The sequence below is a fragment of the Apteryx mantelli genome, chromosome 18, assembly GCF_036417845.1.
Source record: "Apteryx mantelli isolate bAptMan1 chromosome 18, bAptMan1.hap1, whole genome shotgun sequence".
NCBI lineage: Eukaryota > Metazoa > Chordata > Aves > Apterygiformes > Apterygidae > Apteryx > Apteryx mantelli.
In genome coordinates, this window is record NC_089995.1 from 8,476,055 (window position 1) to 8,500,165 (window position 24,111).

The 24,111-nt window shown below is 52.9% G+C and overlaps 1 protein-coding gene across 1 annotated transcript in view; it reads left to right on the top strand.

Moving 5' to 3' along the window:
• JPH2 (junctophilin 2) overlaps positions 1-15,997 on the top strand; it is a 40,137-nt gene extending 24,140 nt beyond the window's left edge. The window contains exons 3-6 of the mRNA XM_067307781.1: positions 5,524-5,642; positions 9,506-10,398; positions 12,035-12,132; positions 13,478-15,997. Of these exons, the coding sequence (XP_067163882.1) occupies positions 5,524-5,642; positions 9,506-10,398; positions 12,035-12,115 (1,093 nt within the window). The 3' untranslated portion in view covers positions 12,116-12,132; positions 13,478-15,997. The remainder of the gene's footprint in view (positions 1-5,523; positions 5,643-9,505; positions 10,399-12,034; positions 12,133-13,477) is intronic.
• The last annotated feature ends 8,114 nt before the right edge of the window (positions 15,998-24,111 follow it).

Here is a 24,111-nt window from a genome sequence, read left to right on the forward strand (position 1 = left end):
CTGCAATGTGGACGCAGAAGTGACCATGTTAACATCAGCAAAAGCACTTCTGCATCCTTCCTTGTATCCCTGAGTACTACAAATGTCCCTGCCAAGACAAATTATTCCTCTTAAATTTCTTCAGAAGGGCAAAATGCCACAAACCTGATTTTGGAAGCATGTTGTATTTGTTTAAGTTCCTGTGCTGCATTATGCTGTGCTCAGAGCACAGCACGTAGCGATGGCTGCCGAGCAGGGCTATGCGGTGAGAGGGACCTCTTGCAAACCGCTGGCTCGCTGGCACAGGCACTTGTCCATGTTGGACGTGGCAGCAATCGTGCGTGCAGTTCTGCTTTCCTTCTTGCACGTGTTGCTTCCTCAGAAACCTGCGACCAGTCTGTACTGGAGAAGGAAGGACAGTGCTGGATGCATCTGTCTTCCCCTTAATATGTGCACGGGAAATAGCTTGGGCAGAGAGCTGAGGTCTTCCCCTATTTCTAGCTACAAGGTCATCTCTGCACCTGTAGGCGCCCCAGCCCTGTCTGGTATTTGCAGTATTCTCTACTAATTCCAGTCTCATTTACAGTCTAATCCAATGTGGATGTGCAAAACCACATAAACCGTCCAAAGAGATGGGCTTACGGGCTTGGCTTTGGGTCTCACCTGTTAGCGGCCGTGCTCAGCTGCGGCTCGTGCTCAGCTGCGGCTCGTGTATCCACATGGGATTTTAGTGGCAGTCAGAGGAATGATTTGGGCAGTGTTTCTGGGAGACGGCCAGGAAGGACGGGAGCGGTGCTCTGTCCGCACTCTAATACAAAAACAATTAGAGCGTCAGAGCTGTGCCAGAGGAGCAAACGACTCGGCAGACACGTTTAACCCTCCCTCTCCCACCCACGCGGCGGCGGCTCGACCCATCCCTGCCCGGGGAGGCAGTGGCCCCGGAGCCATCACTGTGAACCGGCTCATCCTGCAGGAGTAAGACACAGCAGCGTGGTCCGCAGGCTGGGACGGTGGGCTGCGTGCATCACGTACGTGCCTCCTCCTCGTCTCGGCGTGGGGCTAGCGCTCCTCCCTCCAAAAAATTCCCCAGAGCTATTTTTAACTGTGCTGCCAGGGGAGCTAGTCAAGGATGAAATTAGGAAGCTTCCTCCTCCTGGCCCTTAGGGTCTCGTTTGGGGCAGGGAGCTCTGGCGCTGGTTTCAAAAGGCCCCTCTTCGTATTTATTGTTCTCCACTGCACTTGTTTAATGTTCATGGCTAATCTTCCAGCGCTGCTTTGCAAAAGCACTTTTGAATCCTGCTGCTGGGTGCTATAAAAGTCTTCGTCCTGCTGCAGTTTCACCCTTCCCTCTTCCCTCCTCAGCCTTTCCCTTCTGCTTGTTTTAGCACAGGCTGTGACCTGCTAAGGGCTGACAGCACGTGTAGCGGTAAATGAACAAACATGGCCCCAACTCAAGCGCTGCCTGAAAAGTGTTGAATTTATATGAAAAGCGGCTGGTGTTTCTCTACCTCTTTGCAGCTGAGGCTGAGTTTATTCTCTGCATTGAGCTCCCAGGCGCTGCCAGCCACGCAAATGAATAATAAATCCAGAAATGCTCTATAAAAGTTGGATGTTACTGTTATTACAGCTGGGCCCTCTCTTGCAAGCTGTGCTTTGTCACCGTGTGACTAACTCCTCAGCAGAGCTTTTGGGTGGCCACGGGCAGCAGCGCAATGTCTCCGCGACCCAGATGTTCGTCACCCGGCGGCCTCTCTAATAGATGGTCTAAGTGTCAGCGGGACCAGAGCAGGGTGTCAGCATCACTGCCAAGGGACGAGGCTCCTGGCCCCAAGGCAGAGGAGAGGAGGGCTCGGGGCAGCCCGCGCTGCACCACTGCCTCTGCCAGCAGGCCGGCACGGCCACCGCGTGGGGCCGCGGAGCTGCCTGATTTGACGCTGCAGCTGTGTTGGTCTTAGTTCCCCCAAAACAAGGAGCTTCTGGAGGGCTTTGCAACAGGCAGGATGAGAGCAGAGGTCAGGTGTGTCGCACAGAGCAAGTGGACCGGGCAAAACTGCAGTAGCTCACGTTTCCAGAGCAGGGGGGATCCCAAAGTCAGATGCCGTCCGATTTGCAGTCCCAGCTCTGCGATGGGCGCAGGGAGCTGAGACTCAGGCTGGCCGCACTGCGTCGGAGGACTAGCTACCAGTCCTTCTTGCCTTGCCAGCTGGACGGTGTCTGCTCCCCGCCCTGCCCCAGCGCCGAGCCCGGTCCTCCTTCGCTCCCTTGGAGAGGGCAGCAGGCTCTCCGCCAGCTCCTGCCTCGCGCGGCGCTGGCTCGGGAGCTGCCCCGCGGCCTCCTTGGCCTCGTGCCTGCCTCTGCCGAGGCGGCACATCGCGGAGCCCCCTGGGCTTTCGGCTGCGGTGACTCGCAGCCACCGGCACCTCAGCTCCTCCGAGCTGGGCAGCTCACGAGGACCCACGGCATCGCTGGAGCAGCCGCGGCAGCCCCGGCCATGGCCTCTCCTGGCGTTGCTGCCTCTCTGCCTGCGGGAGGTGCGTTACTTAAGCTCCACGCAGCAGCCAGATAAGATCCACCAGCTTCTCTGGGGGAAAGGAAATCTCCAGCTCCCAGACAGGGGCTTCCAGGAGATTAGTGTAATCAGGAGCTGCCGTGTCACATCCAGCGCCCTTGGGCAGCTCCTCTGCTTTACTCCCATCACTGGGCAATGGCAGAGCCGGCCGGGAGCTCTCTGCACCCCGTGTTTGGTAATGCATCGGCACGAGTCCCGCTCTGCGCCCTGCTAGTGGAGGGGGCAGTCGCTAACACCGTGTCGGCTCCCAGACTACCTTTTTGGAAGTCCCCTTTGGGAAAGGATCCCTCTGCTTGCAGGAGCTGCTCCTCCCCTCCCAGCAGGAGCCTGGTGGCTACTGGTCTGGGTGGGAAGTGTCCATTAAGCAAATGTTCAGCAAGTGGTTGAAAGGGAGGGTTTTATCTCCACATGATGAATCTCCTACACCAAGATTGACAGGATGGGTCTCTCCCCAGAGACCTGCCTCTATCCCCGGGGGACACGGGAGAAGTTGCTTTGCCCCCTCCATGCTATGGCTTCCCCATCCATGAAACAGGGAGACCTTGGATGAGCTCGTGAGTGTGTTTTGCTTGGAGGCAGGCGTCGGGCAGGCTGTTCCCCGTGCCAGGGGCTTCGAGGGAGCCCCAGCCCACAGGCCCATCCAGGGCTCTGATGCCACGTGCCGAGTCCACTCTGATTCCCCCAGCATAGTAAGCACAGAAACATCCCCCTTGGCCCCTGCCAGATTATAGTGGAATTAAACATGCTGATTATATACTACCAAAAAAGGAGGTGCTTGCTCTGTTCTGAACTGCCTCAGACCTCCTGCTTGCAAGCAGAGGCTTAAGATTGCTGTTTTCTGCCTCATCACTTTACCTCTCTGGGTGTTTCAGGAGCTGTAATAATTTTGGATGAAAAGACCAAGAATGACAGCAATCCCAGCCAGCTCGGCTTGCTGAGAAAGCGGGGAGATAACGCGCCAGCATAGGCAGAGAGGTGAATCATGTCTCTGGCAGACCGGGATAGCGTTCCCGGAGCGAGACAGGCTGAAACAGAGCAGCTCTGCTCCCTCTTCCCTGTCACAGGGCCCTGCACAGCGTTTCTGGCTCCCCATCAAGTCACACTGTTGCCAGTCCTATCAATTGGGTTTGATGCCCTAAACGTAATTCTTTCCCCACACCTAGAATTGTGTGGGTGTGTGTATGTACATATATATATATATATATATATATATATATATGTCTTCTATCTTGTAACGGTTTCACAACAGCATTTCCATCAGTTTTCATTGCACCTGTAAAGTATTCAGACTAAAGCTGCTCTCGTCTGCAAACTGCATTTCTCTGATGTGCAAAAGGAGGAATCCTGGTATTGTGGCTGACTTTTGTCAGTCCAAAAATTCCTTCAGAGAATTTTAGTTACGGGGCAAGAACTGCATCTTTCTTCATTTTTTGTCGTAAAACACCACCAGATACAACCTGAATCTGAAAAAGATCATTGGGTGTCATTTGAATAGTTCATCAGATATCAGAAGACCACATTAAAGGTTGTAATTCATAGTGAACAGGTGTTTGGAGGCTGCTAACTGCACATATAACTGTCCACGCAAAAATAATGCGGCTTTGAATGTGCAGCCAGTGTTTGCTCCATTATGTTCAGAGCAGGAGAAGCTGGGAGCCTCTGGAAACACGTCGGTGAGAGCACTGGGAAAGCAGGTCTCCACAAGCCACAGGTGGAACAACACAGCTGGGGACACGGTGCTCTGCCCGCCTTTATTTTAAGGTGCTATTTCGCTGTTTGAAGTCAGCTTCCTCCTAGATAGCGAGCAGCTGGGCCGCAAAGTGAGCCTCGCTCTTAGCACGAAGATCACAGGGTCCCGGGTGCAAGGCATCTGAGGAATACGACAGCCGGTGCTGAATACCTCGGATAGCTGTATGGAGCGAGGAGGGCACGCTCCGTGAGGAGGGGAGCAGGCACAGGGCCCCAGGTTGCGACGGAGGAGATATCCCTGCCTTTCCCAGCTCCTGCGACGAGAACAGCTCCCCAGGCTGGGTGAGGAAAGGAGCCCGTGGACAAGCTGTGTCATTTGCTGGAGAGCCGCAGGAGAGAGATTCAGGATAAAATGCATCCCCAGGGGCTGGGCAGAGGGCACGCGTGCAGTTAAGCTGGTGCTGGCTACGTATGACAGCTCAGGGCTGGCAGTGTTCAGCTGCTGCGTCCTTGTCCCCGTCATTGGCCTTGTGCCCTGAAGCCGTGCCGGGCGATGGGATGGGATGGAGAAGGTCCGCGAGGTGCCCACCATGGAGGGGGCCTGTCCAGCTGCTGTGTCTCGTCTGCGGCTTTTCCGCCACACTGGGTTTCGCTGCCGGGGCCACGTGCCTGCGCTGGGGGCAGCTCTGGAAAACACCGCATGCCACAGGCCACCACCAAGCCTCAGTTTCTCAGAGTTTGTGGCTGAAAATCTCCCTCTGAGCAAGGCTTTCAGTGCTCAGGAGCGCAGTGGCAAGCCTGTTTGCAGTCCCTGCTGCCTAGCTGCAATACCTAACACAGTCACCTTTGCAAATATACTTGCCCCGTTTCCTTGCATGGCTAAGTGCAACTTTCACAGACATATTAGCCTTTAGCATTTGTGCACCTTATTTGCTGGAAACGTTGTCTTTTGCCCTCGAGTGCTGGGTTTTCAGTTCCAGCAGGCAGGCTCTGCGTGCTACCTGCTCAGTCTTCGGTGTCGCTCGTCGGGGCGACCTGCACGCCTTGCCGCAGCCACGCAGAGGCGCCCGCTGCCTCTGCAGCAGCAGACACAGTGCTCAGACCCGGCAGGTAACTGCCCTGCGCCTTCGCAGTCATCCTGGGGGCTTCAGCAGAAGAGCCTCTATCTGGTTATGCCAGATGGACTGATTTAATTTTGTTGCTTGGTGCTGACACTGTGGCCTGTGCTCAAACCAGGATGATGTCAGCTGGGATGGTACTGACTGTCACCCCTGTTGTCTCTGCAGGACGACACATGCCAAAGCCAAGGCTGAAGGGTCCGAGCAGGCAGCCCAGGCAGCTAACAACGAGTCGGGCATAGCCAGGATGATGGCCAGGGAGCTCTCTCCAGACTTCTACCAGCCAGGTAAGATTAGAAGCATCTAAAAGGGCTTTCGCAATTTCCTCAGGGAGTCTGTTCAAATGCTTCCCCTGCTTTATATCTCAAGGGCTTTCCCTCCTGTCTATCCTAAATCTGCTCTCCTGCAAGCTCAGCCAATCCCCCTGCACATGGACTACAAATGATTGCTGTCCTCCTTACACCAATGTTTTACCTCTTGGAATATGTCAACACATCCTGGAGGAAAACACCACAGTCCCTCAGCCTCTCCCTGTGTTCCCCATACCTTTTACCCACCTCAGCTGGCTCCAGGTCCTCTCCAATCTGTGCATGGAAAGTCTGCCCCTGACCTGGTCAGCCAAGTCTGGCTGAAGCCTTCCCAGCATCAGGCAGGCAGAGCTGTGAGCTCAGGTCTTATCTGCAGCTCTCCTGCTGATACGTCCCGTGAGCAGACGTGGCTTTTTCTTGGAACAGCTTTGCACAGCTGACTCATATTCCTTATCCTGTGGGGCTCCACACTGTGCCAGGGTATGATCAGACTGAGCTAATCAGTGTCTTTGGTATCCTGTAAGAAAGTTGCTCATGCAAAATACTATTTTTCTAAGTTCCTATTTGTTCAATAGCGTCACTGCTAATTATTTGCCTGTAAAAACACTTGTGAGGTTCCTTCTATGAGATCAAGCACTGGGCTTTAGCAGATTGGAAGTATAATATTAGAAGCAGCATTATGAAATACCTTTCCCTAGGCCTAGCTAGCTGGAGATATGTTCTTCCTGGAAAGTTTTCTTTACAGAGAGGGAAAATAGGAATAGAGCAGAAAACAGGGTTCCAGGTGCCTGTGTCTGTATCCTGTCTTTCTTATTATCTGGTTTTGTTACCTGGAACAACTGCCCCGGGGCTGCCGCAGCAGGATCACAACGGGCCATAGGGCGATACGTTAGCCAGTGGTGAAACTGGGGACAGGATCCCACCGTTTTGATTCCCGCTCACCAAAACTTGCTGCTTACTCCTGCCTTGATTTCAGTGCCTCCAGGTTTCCGGTGCTAAATAATGGTAACAGGGCACCCAGTGGGAAATGGGAATGGCTCACTCCCAGCACTCAGCCTGGAGAGAGTCTGGCTTACTGATTTGCCCAAATTCCCTGCACTCCTGCCTCGTCCTGCGCTCTCGCGGCTTGGGAGACGTCACCCTGGAGGCTTGCCTGTGTCTCCCTGAAGCACAGCGAGTTCTGCTGGGGCTGGCTGTAGGCTGGGAAACACCGCAGTGCCTTGGCACGTGTGTGAGCCAGCGTGTGACACTTCGCTTAACAATAGCTAACGTCATTTGATCCTAGCATAAGCCCCTCAGCTGTCACTCACGGCTCCACGTTCACCCTTTGCATTCTGGGGTATTTATAGCACAGAGGCAAAGGAAACTGGAATTCCTGATGGGAGGTTTTTGACATATAGCTAGTTTATTTTTTCCACCCATGGCAATTCAATGAGACAATTGAAATGGTCTTTGCAAAATGCCTGGACCAGCCTGTCTTCGGGTCTTTGCTGCTCAGGTGCCTGAATCCTCTCAGTGTTTTTGTGTATAGCTTCACTTGGGTCCTGGCCTCTTTCAATGGCCATGTAACCTGCTGGTGCACAAATTTTTCTCCTATGATTCTTTTTAACCTCAAAATTTACTATGTGATCAGAGCTCAACAAAGATAAATGTGTCTTCCTGGAAGGCTGCACCATCCATGAAAAAATACAATAATCCACCTTGGATTTTGCTAGGACTCAGGTGGCAGCTGGTCTCACAGCTCGGAGAGCCTGATGGTGTTGGGCAGATACATTCCCCCAGCTGTCCCCACTTTTGGTGTAGGATGAGCCCTGCTCAGTGGGCCTCAGCTCTTTAATAAGCATTTAGCCCTGGGTTTCATTTAGGGTGTCAACAGTAACAATTTAGGCAGGAGTGATGTAAGCCAAAGTCCTCGCTGAAATGTCAGGCTTGGAGGTGGAGGTGGCGAGGCACAGGGTGGGGAGGAGAAGAGGATCAGGGCTGTTCAATGCCCTCCAGGAAAGCAGGTTTTTTCTGGTGTGAATTATTTAGGAGGAGAAGAAAGCACCAGCTGATAGCAAGGAGCCAGGAGTTGCAGGCAGCCTATTTTGAGGAGACTGAACAACTGTTGAAATGGCTTCCAAATAATCTATTTGCAGCCAGAAATAAATGGCCCTGAATGGGTCGCCTCCTGATTGACGGGAGCGTGCAGGCAGGGGAGAGTAGCGAAAATAAATCCCCTGTTTCTTCCCACTGCCCCTCCGAGGGGAGGCAGTGCCCATTAGCAGCAGGCAAATCACACCATTGATTTATTAGAGGGAATGAAGCACCCATCTCCAATTTCCAGTCCTAGGAGGAATGGAGAGGAGGGGGATAGCTGCCAGGCCATGGGGACAGCATGGTCCAGGGTCTGCACCGCTCAGGAGCACAGACCAAGCCCCATACCTCCACTCCCCCGGCATCGCTTGGGCTCAGCAGAATGAGGCCAAAGCCATTTTCAAAAGCTGGTTCTCTGCTTTCAGACGTGCTGCTCTGTGATCCCACCTTGTCCCTAAGGAGCCTGTGATCATCCCTCATTGCTGTTGTTTGTTACGGGCATTGCAGGACACCCAGAGCCCTTGTCCTAGCGTGGGTTCCTCTGCACAGGGCACTGCGTGCAGCTGTTTTTCAGCACAATTTGCCCAGTTGTTCTGGTGGATTTTGCTCCCAACCAGCCTCAGGGAGCAGGCCATCTTCATCACCAAGCTCTGGCTGACTTCCCTGGCCCCAGCTGGGCTGTGATTTGCTTTGCAGACATGGCCCAGGGTTAACAAGAAGAAAAGGTTTAATGATAGGTGAATAATTGAGGCGATGGCAAACGTTGCTAAGAGCTGACAAGTCAGCATGCGAGATGAGAACAGGATGAAGCCTGAAGCCCTGCATCACCTTGTGTGATGGTGCCAGGTGATTTTGCTGCTGTTTCGGGGGTGCCAGGGTCAGTGCGGAGGGAAGGTCTGTGAAATGCCCATGCTCTCACGGCCAGCCCCGCATTTCCCACAGGGAGGAATGAAGGACAGGTTTTCTAGCAAAGGTGGCTGGAGAGAGGAAGACACCCAAATCACTATTTTCTCCTCACTACGGGAAAGGGTGCAGCTTGTGCTCAGCCACACTATTAGATACCAAAGAAGCCACGTGGAAGAGTTTCCCAGCCATAAAAAAGCTTAGGTGGGAGCCTGATCCTCTTTAGGCCCAGGATAATCCATCTATGTGACTTAAAGCCACAAAAAATAGGGCTGCAGATTTTCACTATTTCTTTATCTTCATCTGGAGCTCCTGCCTGTTTTCCTTCAGCTTTTCCCATGGAGGACGGCATGAGCAGGGCATCCACGCCTCTGGCCAGTAATGTGGGAAATCCCTTCTGAAAACACACTCTGGTTTGGGATATACAGCAGAAAATCCACCCTCGCTCCTGTCACTTGGGAGTTGGTCACATCCTTTAATCAGGCTGAAGGAGAAGGATGCGGAATGAGTTTGCAGCTATAAAAATGTGGTGTGAGACACTCGCATCTGTTTCTGAAGGAGGGGGGCATGTCCAGGCTGGAACAGGCAGCTGAAAGTGAAGTAACGGGATAAAGTGGAGTCGGGAGGGGAGTGTATTTTGTTCTCTATCCAAATGCTGACACGCTCACCACGGCAGAGGGAACAGGGGGACTGGATCCGTCCGGCGCTCGCTCACACCGCGGGGTCTGCCAGCTCCCGTCCCATCCTGTAGCCTCCCCGCGGGGCCGGGAAGGGGAGAGCCGCGGTCTTGCCCCAAACGCCGCAGGGCCGGGGGCTGAGCCGGCGCATCAGCCCCCGCTGAGCGTCTCTCTTTCCCCTCCCAGGCCCCGAGTACCAGAAGAGGAAGCTGCTGCAGGAGATCATGGAGAACGCGGAGCACGCCATCAACATGGAGGAGGAGCCCCCCCGGCCGGAGGGCGCCCCGCCGCCCCCCACGCCCCCCGAGAGCCCCCAGCTCCACGAGAAGGACGCGGCGCGCCGCCGGCCCAGTCCGGCGCCCAGCCCCGCAGCCACCCCGCCGGAGGCCAAGCGGCCGAAGTCCAGCGCCCCCAAGGACGGCTTCCTCCGCCCCCGCAGCTGGGATGAGGAGCGCGGCGGCGAGGGCAGCCGGGCCGGCACGCCGGCTGACATGGCCCCGACACTGGCCCCGGCCCCGGGCCTGGGGGGGAAGGCGGCAGGCGAGAGCCGTCCCCCGTCGCAGAGCTCGGGGCGGCTGAGCGGCGCCCGGGCGCCCGCCGAGCAGATGGAGATCAAACCGCTGCAGCGCATGGCGCGCGAGCCCGACGTCGAGCTCTTCAAGGGCTACCACAGCTACGCCGTGAGGACCTCCCCGGTCTCCCCGCCCGCGGACTATGAGGACGAGCCGCTCCCCGAGCCCAAGCCCCCCTCCAAGCCCGTCTCCCCGGAGCCCAGAGCCGAGGCGGAGGCCGCGGGGGACGCCCGGCGGCACGGGGGGACGCCCGCCGCCACCTGCGAGGAGAAGCCCGTGCCCAAAACGGAGGTCAAGCAGGAGCAGGCCCGGCCCGAGCCCCGCCACAAGGAGCCGAGGCAGCGCCGCAGCCCCGAGCACAGGCCCCCGGCAAGGGCCGAAGCCGCGGCCGAGAGAAAGACTGAGACCAAGGCGCTGGTGAAGGCTGAGCCGAAGGGGGCGGCGAGAAGGGGGCCCCCCCCGGCAGCGGCAGCGGCCGCGGCCCCGGAGGAGCAGGAGTGCGAAGAGGTGACGCTGCGGGGTGGCTGCCCGGCCACGGGGCGCGTGGCCCGGCCGGTGGCAGTGGCGCGGGGCTGAGGCCGGGTCGGGTGCCGCGCCGCCCTGGTCAGCGCCCGGGGACGTGGGGCAGCCTTTCTGCGGGGCGGGCTCGCGGTTTGGCCCCTAGGCAGGCATCTCTGCAGCGTCCCAGGTCCTTTCTCGGTTTAAGAGGGAAATTGCTTTTTTCCCCCCCTCCACTGATACCCTCCCAGCGCAGGCAAGAGGGGGAACAGGGAGCTTCCGCCCCTTGCTGCCGGTTTGCCCCGGCACACCTGGGCAGCGCGCTGCCCTCCACGAAGGAGCCGGGCGCTGAGGGGCCGCCAGGGCTTCCCTCGAGCACCAGGGCGGCGGTGTGATCCGGAGAGGCTCCCAGGGGCTCTTCTTGGCTCCTAAAGCCTTTTGGAGGACTTTCTTCTTTCTCCCATCCCCTCCCTGCCAGCCGTGCCCCTGCCATCCAGGGAAACAGTGTGACAACTTCTGAAGAAATGTCCCTGCTCTTGCCAGGCTGGTTTGGGGCGCAGGGGGCGGCATCTGCACCCTGCCCCGGCTCCATCCCTCGCCTCACCTAGCAGGAAACGGAAACTGTTTTCGTCTGGCCCTTGGGCAGCGTGAGAACATCGAGCAATGTCACACAACCACAGAAAACCTGTCGTCACTAAAACACAGCTTTCCTCTTCTCCAGCTGTTTTTTTTTTAACCTTCCTTCCTGCGCTGGGAGAGCTGTAACCGTGTTTCCTTTGAGACACGTCCCCTGTACGATACAACAGGGGAGCAGCCAGGCTGCGTGGGGCCGGGATGCTCCCTGGCCCGTCCCTGCTTTGCGCTTCCTGCTCCCGTAGCCCTCCCAGAGCCCGGCTTGGCCGGACGCGAGCGGGGACGAAGCCCTTGTGTCGGTGGATGGGAAACAGTGGTGCTAAATCAACGTGCAGCCGTGCGGCCAAGAGAGCTCCGGCTGGGTCGCAGAGCTTGGTCAAGAGACCAAAAAGCTGGCACCCTATTTGCGTCATCTCCGGACTGAGCTCTCTGGGGTCCTCGGGGATTTTGGAAATATGCTAGTCAACTTTTCCCATGCTGCTTGGTCTGGAGAATCGCTTGAAATCTGGGGAGGACGTTTAAAGGACAGTTCATCCTCCCTGTCCCCTTTGCAGTGAGCACTTCCCTGGTGGAGGCAATGAGGTAAATCTGGAATTTCAAAATTTGAGGAAAAGAGACATCTTATGATAAATTTTTCACCCTTTTCTTCCGTTCCCTCCCATTTTCCAAACAGTGTAGATGTGAAAAGTTTGGGGGAAAATGTAGGACAGAAAAAAAAAAAAGCTGCTTTTTTTCCCTTCTCCTCTTTTGCAGTAGGAGTATCTTATGAGCTGAATTGTGCTATCAGATCACAGGTTGATTTCCCAGGCTTAAAAAATAATCACTGTAATTCATTTTGCTGTTGTCAAATACACCTGTAAAGCCTTACACTTTATTAGCCTGCCGCTTCTCATCTTGCAGTCTTATCTTGCAGTCCATTTAGATGTGACTTTAGAAAAGCACTATTTGGAAATACTTTGGTTGGAAATCAGGAAAATTGTGTATAATACTTTGTTTTGGCTTTTTCCTTCAGGGACCTAACACAATCGTGATCTGCATGGTCATCTTATTGAACATTGGCCTGGCCATCTTATTTGTACATTTTTTGACATGATGTTCCCCTCAGACAAGGTAAGAAGAGCAAACACAACTAAACAAGATTTTATCCCCAATTTGAGGGCTTCTGTAGACTTCACTGCAGGCATTTTATGGTTGACTAGCTTTACTGACAATGCAAATCATTCGCTGATGGATGCACTGATGATGAAAATGCAAGGGCATTTATTCAGGAGGTGCTACTTCGCTGCTTTGGTTGTAATTTGCCTGCATATGCATTGAGATTCTCAGTTATCCCTTGTCTATTCCAAGAGTGATTGGTGGAGTAATTTCAGTGTATACTTCCCTAGTGTCTTCATAAAATAACTTCCTCAAAATTAAAAAATGGAACTGTTTTGATTGGATACAGTCCCACAGTACAATTCTGCCCCCTCAATTGGATGGACCTGATTCATGGAGCGAGATTTCCAGTGCAAGAATGTGTGATGTTAAATTTGATTTTTTTTTCTGCAAATATGCTGCAAAAGACACTTTCAATTTGCTGTTCCATGGCCACTGCTGCCAGGTAACTCATGCACTGCAATATTTATTGGAACTCAGCCCAGCAAGACAGGAACATAAAGAAAATGCGCAAATGTGAAATTTGCAGCTCTAATATGCACTTGTGTTAGTTCTGCCACTGTCATTATGCAGCCATGTTACTTAATGTAAATGTGAGCTGAGACATCTGTATCTAACTCGGATTAAACTGGAGCTTGCGCTGGTCTTCTGCCTGAGTTAGGATGATGGTTTACATCTGGATTTGGCGGCAATGAAAACTTGTGAGGTTTCTTTTGCCTGGGTGGTTCCTGCACACAGGAATGTGTCATGGTTTTGCACAAGGCTTCTGTCACCTTGGGCTGAAATATTGCAAAAAAAAGCCCCATGAAGGCTGAACCTGACCCTTGGTCCTCACACCTGAACATAACACAAGAGGCTCCTCCTAAGCTCCTGTCGGGATGCTGAGCTGCCTTCCCCTGGGGTCTCCTGGGGAATAAAACTACTCAGTAAGACACTGCTTTCTTAAGTCTAATTAATCCCCGTTCAGACTGCATGGATGAAAGCCTTGGGGGAAATGAATTGAAGGCCTTTGTTGCTCTAGTCTTCCATCAGCAGCAAATCTCAGTGGTCAACTTAGTTTAAACATGCCAACCATTTATTAAATGTTTTCTGCAAGGGTCTGATTTCAGATTCAAACCGAATCTGTCCACAGACATCCTGCAGTATGCAAAGGATGGGGTCGAGCCACGAGGGCCAGCGAGCAGCCTGCCCCATGAGAAGCGGAGTGCCCTCCTCTCCCAGCACTCTGGTAGTCAGGGATGGTTACGCGGCCGTTGTTTCACTCCCTATTGACTTTTCCATTCATCTGTGTCTGTAATAGGCATTGCTGCTGATGGAGACCACAGACCTTGGCAGGGATTAAACTCTCAGCCACCTGGAAACATCTAAGAGGAGGGCTTGAGATCCCAAGGTTGCACTGCAAATATGAACCTTAAACGAAATCTCCTGAAGATCTGTTCAGCCTCCCTGCTCCCAGTCTGTGGCTGGCCTCTGTGATCTACCAAGAAAAAGCCAGGATTTCTGCAATTCAGCCTCCTTCTCTTATTTGTATGAAATAGCAGTTGCCTTAAATTGTTCTCACCAAAGCCATCAACTGTCCTACCATGCCAGGGATGAGGGATTTATCTATAGCTGTAGGAAAATGAGTGAGAAGGTCTCATCCATGCACATTCAGATGTGTTTTTTAACTCCCTTGGTTGACTCAGTGTCGGAGATTTCCCAAAGAAAATCATCCGTGTCCTGGAGATGAAGCAATATACAGCAACCAAAATGACTCATGAGAGCCACACGACATCTGGGGATGGACAGAGCAGCTTTCCGCACTTGGAAGTCCCCCAAAGGGCTGAACAAAAAGCCTTCCCTTTCCCTGTCGTCTGGAATTGTTTTCTGTGTGTAGAGGACTGAGAGGGGGAGCAAGTGAAGTTGGACTTGTTGAAGTGTAAGCAGACTCCAGCCGGATCCCCTGATGCACCTGCAGAGGAGCCACAGGCGGGGGCTGCGCCGTGCGGGCCCGTGGGACCCGTGAAGCCAGGGCTGCCCACGCGAGCGGGGAGCGCTGCAAGGAGACAGGGCCCTGCGGAGACCAGGCACCCTCCCAGCTCCCTCTTGCCACCACCAGCTGTCCTTGCAGGAGCGTCTTGCCGCAGGTTACATCCCGCTGTAATTGGAAAGGAAATACATGTGCTGAATTTGCCCCTTCTCCCCTTTTTCTATGAAAACGGTGTGAGTTATAATTAAAAGAAGGTGGCTCACAGAAAAGTGGCCCACACATCCACAGGTTCCTCCCCGTTGAAGTCCCGGCCGCAGTTTCACCAAGGCAGTGAGCTGACTTTCCAGCCAGTACACACAGGGTTACCGTCGTGGGAGTGGTTAGGTTATTCCTGAAAGCAAAAAGGTGCAGAAACCTGAGTGTATCCGGGTGTTGGGCTGAAAAGTATGCAGCAGCCAGACTTTGATCGGTGGTCGAGTATGGAGGGGAAATTCTGGCTGCCGTTCTTGCGTGTGAGACTTAGAGGCCTTGGCAATACGCACTGATCCTTCCCAAGAACTGCGACAGAGAGCGACATTTGAAAGGAGAGGTTTCCACCCTGATCTCCTCTGATCCTCAGCAGTGCGAGCTTAGAAAATCAGCACAGATGAAGTTACAGTTTAGTGTGAGGCTGAGTGCTTGGACATGTTTCCTTCTTCTTAAAAGCAATATGTATTTTATATCCCTTTTTAAGATAATCAGAAATGTTATTTATAGTCAGTTGTGCACCTCTGTGTATCCTGAAGTCCCACAGCACAGGACTGGCTGAGAAAATCTGAGGGACTGGAAAGAGTGGGGAAATGATGGATAAGGAAAAAACAGATGTCCAGTCTGCTCCAAATGCCAATCTGAAAGGATTTCAAAGACGATGCGGCAGAGAGGCAGGGGTTTACACTGCCTGGAGACAGAGGGCAAAACCTGCCTAATTTATTTGCTCTAATTATGCCATAAGAGAGTGAGAATAATTCAATACTTTTCTTTGTGAACCAAGTTTATTTTTTAACCTTATTTAGCTCAGGAATGTTGCCGCAGTCGCAAATATATGGTGTTAACTGTGGGAGAAGTGAATGCGATCCCTTTCTAAAAGCCATGCGGCTGTACCAGTCCTGAAAAAGCTGTGCAGCATCATCTACACTTCCACAGAGCATAGTTTACTAGCAGTTTGCTTCTTTCTTTTTCTTTTCTTAAATATAAATGTATTGCAAACCCCAGGCTCCATTGCCTTTGATGCTTTACCTCTGTTTGCTGGCACTCACTTGCCAGCTCTGCAGTTTTGATATGCCAGCTGCTTTCATTAACTACCAATACAATTTCTGTTGAGAGACCTGAGGGGCCTTTATTTATCACTAAGCACAAAAATGGGTCTTTTTCAACAATACTAAGGCAATTCCTCCATCCCATCCCAGTTTTGTATGCATGTGATGTGCACTCAGTTATGAGCTTTCCTCCTAGGAACATTCTGAGAAAAGTAGGTAGATTTGCTTTTATGTGACATATAAATATATCCATATGGCACTGAGATATGGATATATATAAATAAATATATAGCCCCTTAGGGATTTTGTGTTCTTAGATGCGGAATAACAAATTTACCTCAAACTGCATGCTTTCAAAACTGACTAGGATATGGTGTTAAACTTTTCAGGTCTTACAAAGATGCAGATACATTTCACTCTTCACAAAAAGTACCTTCATCACAGATTTTGCAAGTCGTTTACTACAATCTGTATAATACTGTCCAGAGTTTTCTGTCAGTTGTTCTGCTGGATTATGTGCAATAATAAACAGTTATCTGCGCACTGTATTAAGGTGGACCTTTGCCAGAGGATCTCAAGGTTTCTTTTTGGGTCAACACACTCACTCCAGTCTTAGAGGAGAGCTCACAAACGCATGGCCCAGGATCTGACAGGTGGGATCTGGTTCATTTTTATGTTTTCCCTAATATCTATTCTAATCTGCTTTTTTGTTATTAGAGGGGTGCTTTTCAAAGAGAATTGTTTTCAGTTCTGGCTTTTTAAAAGTTTGATGCCAGATGTTTGCAGACAAGTTCAGAAATCCCGCTGTGCTCTCCAAGCAACCCCTGTGCGGTGGACGAAAGGAGCCCAGCCCAAGCCAGCCTTGGCGAGGAAACTCTTGCAATAAATACCAAGCAAGCGCCAGTACAGACCCTCTCTCATAAATAACCTGTGGTGCATGTGTGTGACAGAGGAGAAGAGGGCCTAAGGAGGGAGATACTTTTGTTGCAGGACCTGTTGCGTGAGGGTAGCTCAAGTGCAGGATGGGCTGGCCACGTCCCTCTGGGGACCCCTGGACCCTACCCCTTCCTCCACTCCCTGAGGATGTCACTGATTTACCCACGGGTCTTCCAGCTCTCCGGGGCTACAAGGAAAAGCAACAGGACGCGATGCCTCTCGAGATTGAGAGATACCCATGCTAGCTATGGATGTCATGCCCTTGCGATACGTACGGAAATCAATACTCATCAAGGCCCATCGGTATCAAAAACAGTCAATGATGTCGACAGCCAGCGGTGCCCCGATACTGTTATCTCTGCTTGAAAGAGGCCTGTAGTAGGGACTGTTATGGTTAATTTGTTTTATTACTTTTTCACTGTTTATGACAGTAAAATTCATGCTTCTCCTTTTGTCCCATCCTTTCAATCATCTGCTGTACAGGAGACAAAGGAAGCTCAAAGGTCTCTGTGCATTATCGCAAGAGATTCTTGTAATAAAAAACATAGTGTAGGGCTCTGCACCCTGTGCTCATGCACAAGGTTAACTGCACAGTTGTGTGAATTAATTGTATGCCCCAAAATTGTGTACATGGCAATAAAAAGCAATAATAAAACACCTTTGAATAGACATGTTAGATAGCCAAGTGTGTGTAGGTAAAATATCCACCTGTAAATAGCTCAGAGTTGAGCTCAGTACTGGGCTCTGTGTGTAATCCTCATCTTCACCCCACACTTCTTCCAAAATATTTCCTAGAGCAGTGGAGAGCACAGCTATTCTTTGAGAATTTGCCTTGTGAGGTTTCCTGATTTTGACGTTTGCTTTGTTCCAAATCACAGTAAAGCCCCAAAATTCAGATTGCTTTGTGAAGAGAAACTCTTCTGCCAAAAACATTTGATCCAGCCAAACCCTTCCTTTTGACCAAATCAAAGTATTTTCTTTCAGTCCTGTCTCCTAGGTATTATATGACAATACAGGAAATAGCATTTCAGAAACAAAAAAATGGGATATCTTTTATAATGAAAAAAATCAAAACTCAGCATTCAAAAAATACTGAAGCAGGACATTTCAAAACTGTTGGAGCTTCGCTCCTAGCTTTTCACACAAACAAAATACCAAAATCAGCACGTCGTGAGGGGCAGCAGCCCCACCAAGTTTTCCTCCCCTACTTCTCCTCAGCTATGTAGCCTGGACCGGGGCACCGGCACTCGCCTCGGTGGGATGTGGGGGATGAGGCCCCCGAGACGGCCCCGCGGGAACATCGCGCTCCGGGGGGCAACGCTGCAGCCACGGCTGGGGGACACCGCTCCCGGTGCTGCTGGCGAGGCTGCGGTCGCACTGGGCATCACTGCCTGCTCCTCCAGCACCAGCTGCTCCTCGGGGGAGCAATCATCTCCCTCTGTGCCTTAAATTTGCGTTGTGCATTGATTTCCAGGCTTCGGGCCGTGGGCTGGGTGCCCTGCTGGGGCCAAAGCAGGTGGTGCAGCCTCCTGGGAAACCTGCCCCAGCAGGGCAAAACCCACATTTCCTCTGGTGGTGCTGGAGCTGTGGCAGACCTGTGGGCAACCACCTGTTGCCTTCTGCCAGGGAGCGCGTCCTCCACCTCAGCCCCCTGAATATTTTAGTGACCTGCCCAAGGGACAGGAAAGGCAGCCATGAGGAGCAAGAAAACGGCAGCCGGGGGAAGAGCAGTGTATGGGGGAGGAAAGGAGAGCGCCGTCGAGCGCCAGGGCTGCTTGGGTCCGGGGGACTGAGGAATCCAGAATAGCCGAAACCTTCAATCCCTTTTCTATTTCTGGAGCGCCCAACATGAACGAAGCCTGGTGGTGCGGAGGGGCTGGAAGGGCACAGGCTTGGCCTCTGTGGGCAGGAGGCACTTCCAGCTGGCTTCAGCGGGGCACAAGGTGGTCTGGCAGAAGATTCACCCTTTGATGGGGACTCAAGGAGATAAGTTCCATTAAATTGTGGATTGGCTCTCCTCTGGGCTGGTTCTGCTCCTGGTATCAGAAGAAATGGCAGCGTCTCATTCATGGAGCCGAGGAGGTGGCTGGGGGCAGCAGGGTAACCTGAGCCCTTGGCACCTCATTAATCTCAGCCTGATGAATGGAGCAGCCCTGCTCCATGCTGGGTGGAGGCAGCAGGGAGAGAGGCGGGCTTACTGAGAAAGCAATGACATACTGCTTCAAAAATATTAATAATTGTAAAACAGAAAGCACGTCCCTTCCCTGGGGTGGGGGGGAACCATGCTGGGTTGCTGCCTGGGGAGCTGCTGCTTCCAAGGGTGACGTCCCCCCCACCCTGCTCCCAGCCACATGTCCCTGGGTGGGGGGAGCGAGGTGTCCGATATGTGAGAACCAGGATAAAGGCACCAGCCTGATCCTGTGACCGAAGGGCAGCAGAGTTAGTCTCCAGTGGTGGGAGGTGGAGGGAAGGGTGCAATCTGAGACCCCATGTCCTTCGAGAGTGACCTGCCCGGGCAGCCAGACTCGTTCTCCACCGCCCTTGCAGGGCAGCAGGGCAGCTGGACACTGAAGGCAATCCCAGCTCTTGTCCCTCATCCCCGGTTGCGTCTTTGGGCGAGAGGAGGGACCAGAGCTGGGGCAAAAGTGGTCCCTGTAGCAGACAGGTCGTGGGAACCACGGAGCGGTTGCTGTCCATCTGTCTGTCCCAAGAGCTGGGAAGGAGCTGGCTCTAAACCACCACCTTCATCCTTGAGGAGACCTCAGTGAGGCCCGAGGGAGCGTTAACGCAGTGGAGAATGGCCACCGAGCCCAGCCGGAGAGTCGAAGGGTTGCAGCTGACGGGGCCTTGCAGGGGCAGCAAGGGGCCCCAAGGCTGTAACATAACTCCTGCCCTCGTCCACCAGAAATGCTGAAGCGACCTGAGCCACCAGCCACCAGGGTCACAGTCAGTCCCTCCGCAGGGCCGAACGCTAGTTGTGGGCTGGCTCGTGTGAGGCATTCGAAGAGGGGTCGGCATGGTGCGCAGCTGGCTTGGTTTGAGCTATTTCTGTCTGAGAAGCATTGCAAATCCTCCATGCTGCCCATTGGAGAGAGACACTTCTTCTTTTGAATGCCTGATGGTATCGGGCAATGAGAGTTGGCATCGCCGCCTCCTCTGGGGAACGGATCCTCCTCCACCCCTGTCGTGCTTGGGATGGAGACGAAGCACCCGCAGATCTGTCAGCAGCAACCAATGCCCTGGCCAGCAAGATTTTCAGCACGTCTGGAGACATAAGCACAGCTGGAAGAAGTTCCTGTAATCCTATTTTTTTCCGAGCAGCCACCCACACCGCGTCCATATGGAGGGTGGCAGCAGCTGGTCCTGCAGTGCAGGGGTTGGTACGCAGTTGCCATGCGGGGTGCAGACCAAGGCCATGGGGAGCAACTGCTTCCCCTGCCGTGGGCACCTGCTCCAGGAGGACCATGCCCCGGCGCAGCGATGCCGGCTCCGTGCCAGCAGTGAGGGCCCTGAGCTCCTGTCCGGGAGGGATAGCTGCCCCGACCCCTGCGGTTCCCGCAGCTCCCGCAGCATGGGGGCGGTGTGGTGGGCAAGCACTTCTCAGCACTGCAGAGTGCTTCTGCTGTGCAAGCGCTTGAGAAAACTGTCAAGCTGTTTTATTAACCTGTTCCCTGTTCGGATTGCTCCTGGGGGCTGGCAAGCTTTGATGAGCTGCGCATCACTTCTGGAAATGGATGCCTTGATTTGAAGAGGGCTGAAGAGCAAGTGCTGAGCAATCGCAGGGAGGAGCAGGGCCCCGGGAGGGCAGTGTTGACCAGTGAGTCCTCAGGAGGCCTTGCAAAATACGGATTGCAAAAGAAACAAGTAACTTCTGAGCGATCACATGAATATTGCTGTAGGACTATCCCCCGAGCCTTACTAGCAGCTCCTTAATTGGGGCCTGCTTGAACTAATTAGTTCAAAGAAGCAGCCAGGGGCCAGACCAAATTGAAAAGGGGCCGTATTTTACTTCATTCCCTAAAGTGTGGCCCACTCCCTCTCGTGCCTCCGAGAAAGTCCAACAGTTGTTCAGCACAGTCTTTAATGACCTGATCACTATTAATTTAAAGGTACCACTATTTTAGTTTTAATAATGTGCTCTTTATTCTTCGCAGGGTTGTACCACAGCGCTGAAGCCAAGCTCTAATAACCTGCTCCAGTTCCAGGGAAATGCCTGGTCCCTGGCGTGCTCTTTTCCTCCCTTTTAGAGGGAACTGTTGGCATTTTGTGTGTAACTTTCTAACCGAGCCCTGGGGCTGGCTGCCGCCGAGGCGCTGGCTCTGAGCGGAGGGGAAAGAGGCTCTTCCAGCGAGCCAGCAGCACGTCCGCTGAACCGGGCAGCCGCGATGCCGAATCCCCGCCGAAGGGACCCAGCCCGCATCGACGGGGAAGGGAAGAAGGCCAGCTGCCACCCTCACTGGGGCTTAAACTCATCCTTTCAGTAACTTATTTAAATCTTTGGGTAATGCCATAGTAAATAGCCCTTGCTGAGACCCGTCCACATCCGTGCAGGCTGCGCGCGCACGGCCTCTGTCGCCAAGACCGCCCTGGGACCGGCCGAGCCAGTCTGCGCTGGGTCCGGGCACAGGCAGAGCTGCGTTGCTGACAAATTCCTACCTCGGGGCTCAGTACGAACCGACAGCCACACGACGGCACTCTTTCTCCTACCAGAAGACTTGTTTGCTGTGTAATTAAAGCAAGCAGATGGCATTTTACTGGGTCAAGAAGCACTGAAAGGGCAGGTTTTAGAAATAATGAGCTTTAATTAAGAAACTAACAAGTTAGATCAAATCAAGGAGCAACTTCAATGTGGTAAATAATTTAGGAGTAATAGATTCTCTGTTTATTTGGTGGCATATTTATACACTTGCAGCCTACACCCACGCTGATGAGAGTAAGTAAATGCTCAGGGTAAAATGCAGCTTCAGTCTTTATGAGAACTCCGGGGTTTTTCAGGATACATTGTTCTCTGAGCTCAAGTTTGAAGTTTCATTTGTTGTAAAGAATCATGGTTTTTACTGAGAACCTGGACATCAGAGGAAGTTACAGCAGGTAGGTTTGTGGGAACACCATATTTCTTTCTCTCTTTCACATGGGATTACATACCTGTGCAACCTCTCCTTCCCACCGCTCCCTCCCGTCCCACTCACATGCATGGGATACCCCTGGCATTTTCCTGGGGAGAGGGCAAGGCCCAGCCAGCCCCCCGCAGCTTTCCTCCACCAGGCTGGAACAGAGACGCTGAAAGGTTGCTCTGGGCCAGAAATAGGCAACAGGGGGGCAGAGACACAGCGGGGCAGGACACAAGGCTAGCGCTGAGGATGCTGCACACCTGGGGCTAAATACCACAGGGTGAATTCTGGCTGAGTCAGCAGAAATGCCATCACGTATTCCTGCCCGATCCACATCCAGTTTATACCAAGAGACCTGGGACCACGCAGATCCGATATCAGCAAACATGACACCACAGCCATATTCTCTGGAGATAACTGGGCTTGTATCTGCTTTGCATATCTGAGATCTTGTACTGATTACTGACACATCAACACTGGGAAATGAAAGCATTTGTCAGTGTGAGCAAATGAGCCCTGAGCTCCAGGACTGCAGCTGAAAGAAGTCATCTAGGAGTCCCAGCTCCTCCAGTCTGGGCCCGTGGATCATTGTGGTCTCCACAGTATGGGTCTCATCAGCTCCACCCTGACAGAGGGGATATGACCCAGCAGGAATGCTGGCCCCAGGGTGGGAGCTCAGCTCAGACAGGCTGGGGCTCGGGCAGTGGACATGGAGGAGGCTGAGCTTTATAATCTCCTTCTCAAATGCCTCTTTGATCTCTTCCTTTCATCTAAACTCATATTTTTAGGGGAAATAAAACACTGAAGTCTATGTCTTCCTTGAACCAGCAGAACACCAGGGCAGAGCACCATGGTGAGGAGTTTCTAGACAGCTTAGGTGGCTCCAGGGCTCTGCAAGGCTGCTTGAGAGTCTAGGTTTTCTCTCTATTGCTTTTCAGTCTAGTGTCTCAACTCCTGATTTTCATCTTCCTCTTTTCTCGTTTTCCTTCTTGGACACTACTTTCACATATTTGCATGGAGCAAGTAACACTCAAGCTGAGCCCCCTACCCTGCGGTGGCTGGGCTTAGGCTCCTCCTAGCTTCAGCGCTGGCAGCAGAGCCGTCTTTCTCTCTTGGGCTGGCAGCAAGCAACTAGGAAAGAGGGATCAGGGCTTAAAGAGGAGGAGAAGCAGAAACAGCAAGCAGCACTATGCAGATGCACAAAGCAGACCAAGTGCCTTTTGGAGGAGGGAGAAGGAAGGGGACACCTCTATTTCTTTCCAAATCAAAGCCACATGTATGTCTACTGCTTAAAAGTCTGTATTACTTTACAGTAACAATACACAAGAGAAGCAGGTTGGATTGGTGACTTTGGCTGTGGATAGAAATCAGTTCAACTACCAACAGACTCCAAAAAAATCCCAGCTGAGATCCTGTCCATGGCTCCTGCAACGCTGATCCACTGCCGCAGATTTTCAGCTTCACTGATATTAAACTGCTGCTGATGGTATAAAACTATCAAGCGGTGTGACAGGGCTCGAGCTTCGGCTGCCTGCCTCCAAACCCCCTCTGCCGGGGGACCCTCCGGGAGCCATCGGCCAAAGCCTCCAGCAGCAGAGCTATTTCTTTTGATCCTTTCTGCTGGTGATTTATTTCCTGACAGCATGCAGCTGCCCGTCCTCTCAACCAGCATCTCCTTAGCAAGCTACACACTGACCTTCCTCCACGACCTCCCCCTAAAATGCTCTCAAACCCTCCTGACATGTCAGAATAAGCGTGGGGAGGAGGAGCAGGGACTCGCTGCTGCTCTACCGAGTTTAACGCTCTGGTGCGTTTGCTGGAGATCTCGTGGTGCTGGAGGAATTTATCTGCCAATTACTCCTGGAGAACTAACAAAGGGTCATGCAGTACTTGGCAGGTAAGGGCAGAAAGGGGAAAAGAGAACTGTTTTTTAATTGAATCCCATGTATGTTGAACAAAACTTTCAGAACCATCAATTAGCCATTGGCCTGAGGCTGAAATTTAATTAAGAGAACAGTATTTTTAGAATGTCTCCGTCACTGTCTGGGGAAAAAAGCATAACGGGGAACAGCAAAGACTGGGGACATGGAAGAGATCCCACTGGAAATGCTTCGGCACTGAGCTGCTTGGTTTGACAGAGATAGGAGCTGTCTGTCAAGCAGTATATCTCACGCCTGAGGAATGCCTTAGGTCAGGATGCAGAAGGGTTTCCAAGCTCGGACACTAAATCCTCTTCCCATGCAGCCGTGGGACCAAGCTGGATTTCCTGCTGCTCTTCCCCGGGCACCTGCCGCAGGGTCAGGCAGGATAAAGGGGGCAGAACAGCCCGTCCTCGGAGGAGATGGGCCGTGCGCTCGATGCCTCCGGGCAGGCACCGTCCTCCGCCACCCCCTGCGCTCGGCTGCGCCCGGGGGCAGGCAGCTGCCTCCTGCCATCACCTATTTATTGTATCAAAAACATGCAAACAGGGGATGCAGAGTCCCAGCTCCCAGTCCCGGCTCTTTCTCCTCTGCCACCCTGCCATGCTTGCAGGGAACTACCGCACTGCTCGCAAGGGCCAATTCGCTCCTCTCTTTCCCCCTTCCCTTCCACCACCCCCTTATAGCAGCACGGCTCTGCCGGA